Source organism: Oncorhynchus mykiss, chromosome 13 (assembly GCF_013265735.2).
Source record: "Oncorhynchus mykiss isolate Arlee chromosome 13, USDA_OmykA_1.1, whole genome shotgun sequence".
Lineage (NCBI taxonomy): Eukaryota > Metazoa > Chordata > Actinopteri > Salmoniformes > Salmonidae > Oncorhynchus > Oncorhynchus mykiss.
In genome coordinates, this window is record NC_048577.1 from 15,577,148 (window position 1) to 15,587,288 (window position 10,141).

General features: G+C 43.7%; 1 protein-coding gene across 3 annotated transcripts in view; it reads right to left on the bottom strand.

Moving 5' to 3' along the window:
• Positions 1-10,141, bottom strand: part of cnnm2b (cyclin and CBS domain divalent metal cation transport mediator 2b) — a 65,632-nt gene that overhangs the window by 9,965 nt on the left and 45,526 nt on the right. For 2 of the 3 annotated variants that reach the window (XM_036940413.1, XM_036940414.1), the window contains exons 2-4: positions 5,712-5,855; positions 5,198-5,335; positions 3,517-3,686 (exon numbers count right to left, since the gene is read on the bottom strand). In XM_036940413.1, the coding sequence (XP_036796308.1) occupies positions 3,517-3,686; positions 5,198-5,335; positions 5,712-5,855 (452 nt within the window). Of the gene's footprint in view, positions 1-3,516; positions 3,687-5,197; positions 5,336-5,707; positions 5,856-10,141 lie in introns of those variants that run through there. The other variant, XM_036940415.1, reaches the window with a different exon arrangement.

Consider the following 10,141-nt stretch of genomic DNA (forward strand, 5'->3'; position numbering starts at 1 on the left):
TTCACAGCCCGGTGCGCTACATTCCAGCTCCCCGCATCGGCCGGGCTAGAGTGTGCATCCAGCCAGGTCGGAGGGTGCCGGCTCAGCGCATCTGGCCGCCAGTACGTCTCTACGGCCCAGGATATCCTGCGCCGGCTCTGCGCAATGTGTCTCCGGTGCTTCAACACAGCCAAGTGCGTCCTGTGCCTGCGCCCCGCACGTGCCAGGCCAAAGTCACCATCCAGCCAGGACGGGTTGTGCAGGCTCTACGCTCGAGACCTCCAGTGCGCCTCCACGGCCCAGGGTATCCTGTGCCTGCTCCCAGAGCCAGGCCTCGTGTGTGTCTCTCCACTCCAGTGAGGATCTATGGCACGAAATCTCCAGTGATGATCCATGGCAAGAAGCCTCCAGTGATGATCCATGGCACAAAGCCTCCAGTGATGATCCATGGCACAAAGCCTCCAGTGATGATCCATGGCAAGAAGCCTCCAGTGATGATCCATGGCACGAAGCCTCCAGTGATGATCCATGGCAAGAAGCCTCCAGTGATGATCCATGGCAAGAAGCCCCCAGTGATGATCCATGGCACGAAGCCTCCAGTGATGATCCATGGCACAAAGCCTCCAGTGATTATCCATGGCAAGAAGCCTCCAGTGATTATCCATGGCAAGAAGCCTCCAGTGATGATCCATGGCACGAAGCCTCCAGTGATGATCCATGGCACGAAGCCTCCAGTGATGATCCATGGCAAGAAGCCTCCAGTGATGATCCATGGCACGAAGCCTCCAGTGAGGAGTCATGGCACGAAGCCTCCAGCGACGGCCCCCAGTCCAGAGCCTCCAGCGACATCCTTCAGTCCGGAGCCTCTTGCGACGTCCTTCAGTCCGGAGCCTCTTGCGACGTCCTTCAGTCCGGAGCCTCCGGCGACGGCCTCCAGTCCGAGGCCCGTAACGAGGGTGCCCAGTCCGAGGCCCGCAACGAGGGTGCCCAGTCCGAGGCCCGCAACGAGGGTGCCCAGTCCGGGGCCCGCAACGAGGGTCACCACACCAAAGGCACCACCAAAGCGGGGTGAGCCAGAGGTGGAGCAGGGTCTACATCCCGCACCAGAGCCACCACCGTGGATAGATGCCCACCCAGACCCTCCCCTATAGGTTCAGGTTTTGCGGTCGGAGTCCGCACCTTTGAGGGGGGGTACTGTCACGCCCTGACCTTAGAGAGCCGTTTTATTTCTCTATTTGGTTAGGTCAGGGTGTGATGTGGGGTGGGCATTCTATGTTTCTTTATTTCTATGTTTTGGCCGGGTATGGTTCTCAATCAGGGACAGCTGTCAATCATTGTCTCTGATTGGGAATCAAGGTAGCCCTTTTTCCCTCCTTTCAGTGTGTGTAGTTAACTTTGCTGGTGGCACTTAGCCCTGTAAGCTTCACGGTTGTTTCTTGTTTTGTTGGTGACATTTTAAAATAAAATAAAATGTACGCCCACCACGCTGCACTGTGGTCTACTTCCAACGACACCCGTGACAGTAACACTTTCTCTTAAAGATTAAATACCCAATGCAGACGTGTTTATCTCAATATCAAATCATTTATTGTTAACAATTAAGTACCTTACTGTGATTGTTTTCAATTAAAATGGTCAAAAAGAAACAAAAGTAGCTTCTTAGTAAAGAGCAATTTCTCAAGAATTTAGCTGGGACTGTCTGGGAGTGGTCAGAGTTGGGAGGGGAAAACTGAAAACTAGCTGTTAATTGGCAGAGAGGTTTGGAACTCTCTTTCTTATTGGGCTATCAACTCATTTACCGCCTGATGATGTCACCAGTCAGGTCAAAACTCCATCCTACCAAAACAGGCTGTACCTTTAGGTGGTCTTCTCAAACAGCACTTACACTAAAAGGGCTTTATCATCATTTTCACAAAAACAAAAAAAACCTGTATTTTTCCAACCTCAGTGCGGAAATATATATAAAATACAGAAAATTCACTTTTTTTGACTGCACTGGGCCTTTAAAACAGGTACTTGCAGCATCACTTCCGACTTGCATCACCCTCATGCTGCCACCCTGACTCGATGGCAAATCTCACTCTTGTTTATAATTAGTGGAAAATCCCCTTGCTTTGTTTAATAGCTGCCAATCCCCTTCCTGGCCTACACTCTTAGGGAAAGGGTTCCAGAAGATTATTTAGCTATCCCCATATGAGAACCCTTTTTGGTTCCAGGTACAAACTATTTCTGTTTTCAGGTAGAACCCTCTGTGGAAAGGGTTTTACATGGATGTCAAAAGTGTTCTACCTGGAAACAAAAAGGGTTCTCCTATAGGGACAGCCGAAGAACCGCTTAGGTTCTAGATAGCACTTTTTTCCCTAAAGCCTCTTTTATACCTGGTTCTGACATGCGTCAGTTGCCCTGATCTTGTCAACATTCTGATTGTGCCCACATTTGTCGACAGGTGTAGACAATCAAAAGACGCATTGTGAACTGATTGTGATTTGACCTTCCTGACCGCCGGAGGAAGTCAAAGACGCATTTGTACGGATATTCTTGAAGTGTAAACTAATCCTGACCACGAAAGCTTACCAACGTCACGGTTGTCCCGTCCTCTAAAGATAAATCGCACTGGCCTGTTGAGGTAGTAATTATGGGTAACGATACCTTGACAATTCCTCCAGAATTAACATCATGGACTTCATTAGAAACGAACTGCCTACTGGAGTGGGAAAACCCAATCCCCATTTTATTCAGAGCTGGACAAGGTATTGGGGCTGTAATGTTGAGTATAAAAAGTTAGCTGTTTTCTGTCGATTGATACAGCTCGTGTCGTAAGGGGAGGTTCAAGTCAGGTTGGATAATTTTGCATCGAGGGAGGGACCAGGGAATCTGGTCACAATACGGACGTAGTGGGCAGATAACAGACACATTTTATTACCATGTGTAGACGCAACAAATCTCCATCTTGATCGGATGATGACAACTACATGTTAATGCAAGGTGTAACCACAGCTGAAGAGTGTAGTGACCGTCTCCCAATAGCATGGCCCATTACTGACCTGGCCCGATAGTGTGGCCCATTACTGACCTGGCCCGATAGTGTGGCCCATTTCTGACCTTGCCCGACAGTGTGGCCCATTTCTGACCTGGCCCGACAGTGTGGCCCATTTCTGACCTGGCCCGATAGTGTGGCCCATTTCTGACCCGGGCCGATAGCGTGGCCCATTTCTGACCCGGAACGATAGCGTTGCCCATTTCTGACCCGGACCGATAGCGTGGCCCATTTCTGACCCGGACGATAGCGTTGCCCATTTCTGACCCGGGCCGATAGCGTGGCCCTGCTCTACATTTGTCATTGCTGTCGTTGTACAACTACATACAGCATCTCAATCACTGCAAGTAAAATATCTGCTCTCTGCAAAATCAGTGTTTGTGAGTGCAAGAAAGACAAATACAACAGTTAAGTGATTGTAGTGTTTCATCTTCCTGGTTCTGGCCCAATAGCGTGGCCCCGTACTAACCCCTGGCCCAATGGCATGGCTCGGTACTGACCTGCAGGATGAGTATGAAGTAGTCCACAGGCTTGTTCCTGTGGAAGAGGTAGTGCTCTGGTGCTCTCTTGTTCTTCTCGTCGTACTTCAGCTCCTGGATCACGTTGGGGTGTTTGAGCAGACGCAGCAGGATCTTCTCTGACATCTGCACCGGCCCGAACGACTCCACCTCTGGAGAGGGGGATGGATGGAGAGAGAGAGAGAGAGAGAGAGAGAGAGATAGAGGAGAGAGAGAGAGAGAGAAAAGAGAGAGAGAGAGAGAGAGAGAGAAAGAGAGGGGGTGGGAGAGAGAGAAAATAGAGAGAGAGAGAGAAAGAGAGGGGGTGGGAGAGAGAGAGAGAGAGAGGGGGAGAGAGGGAGAGAGAGGGGGAGAGAGGGAGAGAGAGAGAAGAGAGAGAGAGAAGAGAGGGGATGGGAGAGAGGGAGAGAGAGAGAGAGAGAGAGAGAGAGAGAGAGAGAGGGAGAGAGAGAGAGAGAGAGGGGGGGAGAGAGAGAGAGACATAATTTAAGAACAAATTGACCAATATCGTAAGATACAACATTGTACAAGACAATATGATGCAGTGGTAAGACACAAGATGTTGTGATGTAATACCCTACAATACCATATCAACAATAGAATTCCATGTAAAAACACACTCCCTCTCTTGTATTTAACATATCACCTCATTATCACCTTATCTACGGTAAATTGACTATAATCACGTGTATCGCACACAGGCTCAACCTGATTCTCCCCATACTCTATAATTTTTCTCATTGGTCAAGGTAACAAAGGCTAACCAATCGTGCCCCTGACACCAGAGTGTGGTGATATGTCTCAGTTGGCAGCTTGCTCCACCACACTACGGTAGGGACTGGCCCTGCTGTTCCTTTAGAGGGGCCAGCGGGGCCACAGCTTTAAGCGATGCTTAGCAGCTCGCTAGGTCAAAGTTCTCACCAAATCTCCTACAAATGCAACATATTTTAATCACCTGTGCTCTACTACTGGTAGCTAGCTGGGACATTCCACGGTGGTTCCAGTTGTACGTTCCATGGGATTTTTCTAATAGTATTTAAAATCTTTTAAACACTTGGCACCACAGCCATATATTGATCTGGATCTAATGTTCTGCTTTGAGCTTTAGCCTGTTTGCTTTAGCCTGCCTGAGGTACCAGATGGGATGGGGTTTGCACTTTGGGGACTATTCCATTCGACCCATTGCCCTAGGCAAGCTCAATCAAGCACATCTCAATCAAGAATTTCAAGCATATGTGAATAAAGGTCTGGCATGTAGACATGCCTTCTGTGAGAACCCCGGCAATCAGCCAAACTGTTGAAAGTGATGTCATCGTGAAAGTAGTGTAAACAAATTGTGGTATGTGTTCCAAGCTAAATGCTACAGTCTCCCAACCGATGAGAACATGACACGCAAGCAAATAGTCGGCCATGTTTTCAGACTGAGCCATATAAAGTCTGTGCAGACATCCCCTGCAGCGCTCCCCAGAGGCCTAGTGTTTCCTCTCAGACAAACACCCACGTGTACATCACAAACACACACACACACACACACACACACACACACACACACACACACACACACACACACACACACACACAAACACACACACACACGTTCCACAGTCAGGGTTCTGAGGGCACACTGGGGGAAGTCAAGCAGCAACGCAGTGTGCACACTTGCCTGTTGCTAGGTAACGCAGGGTTGCCAGCAGAAGCTGAGGTGATATTTTAACCTTCATTTCACTGTCGTTGGGCTTGAAGGCTGAGAAATCCTGCTTCCGCTCACGATGGGTGATTTTCTTCTTCGTTTTGTTGTCAGCTGAGGGGAGAAAAATGGGATGAAAGGGGAGAAATTGTTTTTGGCAAAAGGGAGAAATTGTAAGCTGACTTTGATAGTGTATTTCCTAGGTACAAGGGTGAATAAACTTTAGTTACTCAAAGGAATTTATTTTCAAGCAAATATATTCTTTCCCTATGGACAACGTGTACAATTTAAAATGAAAAAAATGGGGGAAACAGAGTTGCCGGTGAAACATTACTGGACATAACATAACAACGATGTAAATTGCCTGGAAGCTAAACCTTTGCAGTAGCACCTTACATTACAGCAGATAATAAAGTGGTACTGGTCTGGTAACAGGTTCAAGTTACTCAAAATGAAAACATTGATACCCCTTAGTAGTTTGGGCACCTACTGTACAAGTCTGTCTCGTCCAGGATCTCTGACTTGATGATTTCCTCGATTATGTCCTCCAGGGTGACGATGCCCAGGACCTCGTAGAAGGGGTCCCCCTCACCCTCGTTGTTCACCCTCTGAACTATGGCCAGGTGGGATTTACCTAACACACACACACACAGAAGGAGCGATAGAGAGACAGCGATAGAGAGAGATAGAGACAGAACACACATTTAAGAGGTTGTAAAGTTTTGGGTCATAGTGATAAAGTGCAGCAAGAGCCTCTGTCTCCAACGCTATAAAGGTCAACTTATGAACACGGTGGTCTTTTTGAACACTCAGAGGATAGAGGTCAAGTACTCTCTGTTCATGCAATATATCACTAATTATAAACCAGGTGGTTCGAGGCCTGAATGCTGATTGGCTGAAAGTATGACAATTTTTTTTTTTTTTTTTACATTGTTAAACAGTTTATAACAGCAATAAGGCATCTTAGAGGTGTGTAGTATATGGCCAATATTCCGCTTGCTGTATCCAGGTACTCTGTGTTCCGTTGTGCAAAGGAACAGCACTTAGCCGTGGTATTTTGGCAACATAACACACCTCCCCAGGCCTTATGGCTTAATGATACATTGCATAAAGTAATAAAGCACACATCATACATCAATACAGTATTTCACATCTGGGATATTTCATCAGGGCATATACAGTGCATTCGGAAAGTATTCAGACCCCTTCATTTTCCCACATTTGGTTAGTTACAGCCTTATTTTAACATTGATGAAATATTTTTTTCCCCTCATCAATTTACATCCAATACCCCATAATGACAAAGCAAAAACAGGTTTTTAGTCATTTTTGCACAAAAAACAAAAAAACAAAACAAAACAGCAATAATTAATTTACATAAGTATTCAGACCGTTTGCGGTGAGACTCAAAATTGAGCTCAGGTGCATCCTGTTTCCATTGATCATCTTTTAAATGTTTCTTGAACTTGATTGGAGTCCACCTGTGGTAAATTAAATTGATTGGACATGATTTGGAAAGGCACACTCCTGTCTGTATAAGGTCCCACAGTTGACAGTGTATGTCAGAGCAAAAACCAAGCCATGAGGTCAAAGGAATTGTCCATAGAGCTCACAGAGACAGGATCGTGTTGAGGCACAGATCTGGGGAAGGGTACCAAAAATGTCCTGCAGCATTGAAGGTCCCCAAGAACACAGTGGCCACATCATTCTTAAATGGAAGAAGTTTGGAACCATCCAAGACTCTTCCAAGACCTGGCCGCCCAACCAAACTGAGCAATCATGGGAGAAGGGCCTTGGTCAGGGAGGTGACCAAGAACCCGATGGTCACTCTGACAGAGGTCCAGAGTTCCTCTGTGGGGATGGGAGAACCTTCCAGAAGGACTACCATCTCTGTAGCACTCCACCAATCAGGCCTTTATGGTAGAGTGGCCAGACGGAAGCCACTCCTCAGTAAAAGGCACATGACAGCCCACTTGGAGTTTGTCAAAAGGGACCTACAGGACTCAGACCATGAGAAACAAGATTATCTAGTCTGATGAAACCAAGATTGAACTCTTTGGCCTGAATGCCAAGTGTCATGTATGGAGGAAACCTGGTGCCATCCCTACGGTGAAGCTATGTAGTGGCAGCATCATGCTGTGGGGATGTTTTTCAGCGGAATGGGACTGGGAGACTAGTCAAGATCGAGGCAAAGATGAACAGAGCAAAGTACAGAGAGCTCCTTGATGAAAACCTGCTCAGACTGGGGCAAAGGTTCACCTTCCAACAGGACAACGACCCTAAGCACACAGCCAAGAGAACACAGGAGTGGCTTCAGGACAAGTCTCTGAATGTCCTTGAGAGGCCCAAGCCAGAGCCCGGACTTTAACCCGATCAAACATCTCTGGAGAGACCTGAGAATAGCTGTGCAGTGACGCCCCCCCATCCAACCTGACAGAGTTTGATAGGATCTGCAGAGAAGAATGAGAGAAACTCCCCAAATACAGGTGTGCCAAGCTTGTAGCATCATACCTAAGAAGACTCACGACTTAAATCGCAGCCAAAGGTGCTTCAACAAAGTACTGAGAAAAGTGAATTTATTATTTAATTTTTTATTTTACCATATGATATGTATGAACATACTGGGTATATGCTTTGAGGTTTGCAACTTAATAAAAGCTTGCAGAAAGTAACAGTGAGTAAGTTAGTAACACTAGTAACAAAGGAGTAACAGCGAGATAGTAACACCAGTAACACAGTAGTAACATCGAGATAGTAACACTAGTAATACAGTAGTAACAGCGAGATATTAACACTAGTAACACAGTAGTAACAGTAACATAGTAACACGAGTAACAAAGTAGTAACAGTAACATAGTAACACTAGTACTACAGTAGTAACAATAACATAGTAACACTAGTAGTACAGTAGTGACAGTAACATAGTAACACAAGAAACAAAGTAGTAACAGTAACATAGTAACACTAGTAATACAGTAGTAACAGTAACATAGTAACACTAGTAATACAGTAGTAACAGCAACATAGTAACACTAGTAATACAGTAGTAACAGTAACATAGTAACACTAGTAACAAAGTAGTAACAGTAACATAGTAACACTAGTAATACAGTAGTAACAGTAACATAGTAACACTAGTAATACAGTAGTATCAGTAACATAGTAACACTAGTAATATAGTAGTAACAGTAACATAGTAACACTAGTAATACAGTAGTAACAGTAACATAGTAACACTAGTAATACAGTAGTAACAGTAACATAGTAACACTAGTAATACAGTGGTAACAGTAACATAGTAACACTAGTAATACAGTAGTAACAGTAACATAGTAACACTAGTAATACAGTGGTAACAGTAACATAGTAACACTAGTAATACAGTAGTAACAGTAACATGGTAACACTGGTAATACAGCAGTAACAGTGAGATAGTAACACTAGTAATACAGTAGTAACAGTAACATAGTAACACTAGTAATGCAGTGGTAAAAGTGAGATGGTAACACTAGTAATACAGTAGTAACAGTAACATAGTAACACTAGTAATACAGACGTAACACTGAGATGGTAACACTAGTAATACAGTAGTAACAGTGAGATAGTAACACTAGTAATACAGTAGTAACAGTGAGATGGTAACACTAGTAATACAATAGTAACAGTAACATAGTAACACTAGTAATACAGTAGTAACAGTAACAGAGTAACACTAGTAATACAGTGGTAACAGTGAAATGGTAACACTAGTAATACAGTAGTAACAGTAACATAGTAACACTAGTATAATACATTAGTAACAGTGAGATGGTACCACTAGTAATACAGTGGTAACAGTAACATAGTAACACTAGTAATACAGTAGTAACAGTGAGATGGTAACACTAGTAATACAGTAGTAACAGTAACATAGTAACACTAGTAACAAAGTAGTAACAGCGAGATAGTAACACTAGTAATACAATAGTAACAGTAACATAGTAACACTAGTAATACAGTAGTAACAGTAACATAGTAACACTAGTAATACAGTAGTAACAGTAACATAGTAATACTAGTAATACAGTAGTAACAGTAACATAGTAACACTAGTAACAAAGTAGTAACAGCGAGATAGTAACACTAGTAATACAATAGTAACAGTAACATAGTAACACTAGTAATACAGTAGTAACAGTAACATAGTAGCACTAGTAATACAGTAGTAACAGTAACATAGTAATACTAGTAATACAGTAGTAACAGTAACATAGTAACACTAGTAATACAGTAGTAACAGTAACATAGTAACACTAGTATAATACAGTAGTAACAGTGAGATGGTAACACTGGTAATACAGTGGTAACAGTAACATAGTAACACTAGTAATACAGTAGTAACAGTGAGATGGTAACACTAGTAATACAGTAGTAACAGTAACATAGTAACACTAGTAATACAGTAGTAACAGTAACATAGTAACACTAGTATAATACAGTAGTAACAGTGAGATGGTAACACTAGTAATACAGTGGTAACAGTAACATAGTAACACCAGTAATACAGTAGTAACAGTAACATAGTAACACTAGTAATACAGTGGTAACAATAACATAGTAACACTAGTAATACAGTAGTAACAGTAACATAGTAACACTAGTAATACAGTAGTAACAGTAACATAGTACCACTGGTATACTACAGTAGTAACAGTAACAGAGTAACACTAGTAATACAGTGGTAACAGTAACATAGTAACACTAGTAATACAGTAGTAACAGTAACATAGAAACACTAGTATAATACAGTAGTAACAGTGAGATGGTAACACTAGTAATACAGTGGTAACAGTAACATAGTAACACTAGTAATACAGTAGTAACAGTAACATAGAAACACTAGTATAATACAGTAGTAACAGTGAGATGGTAACACTAGTA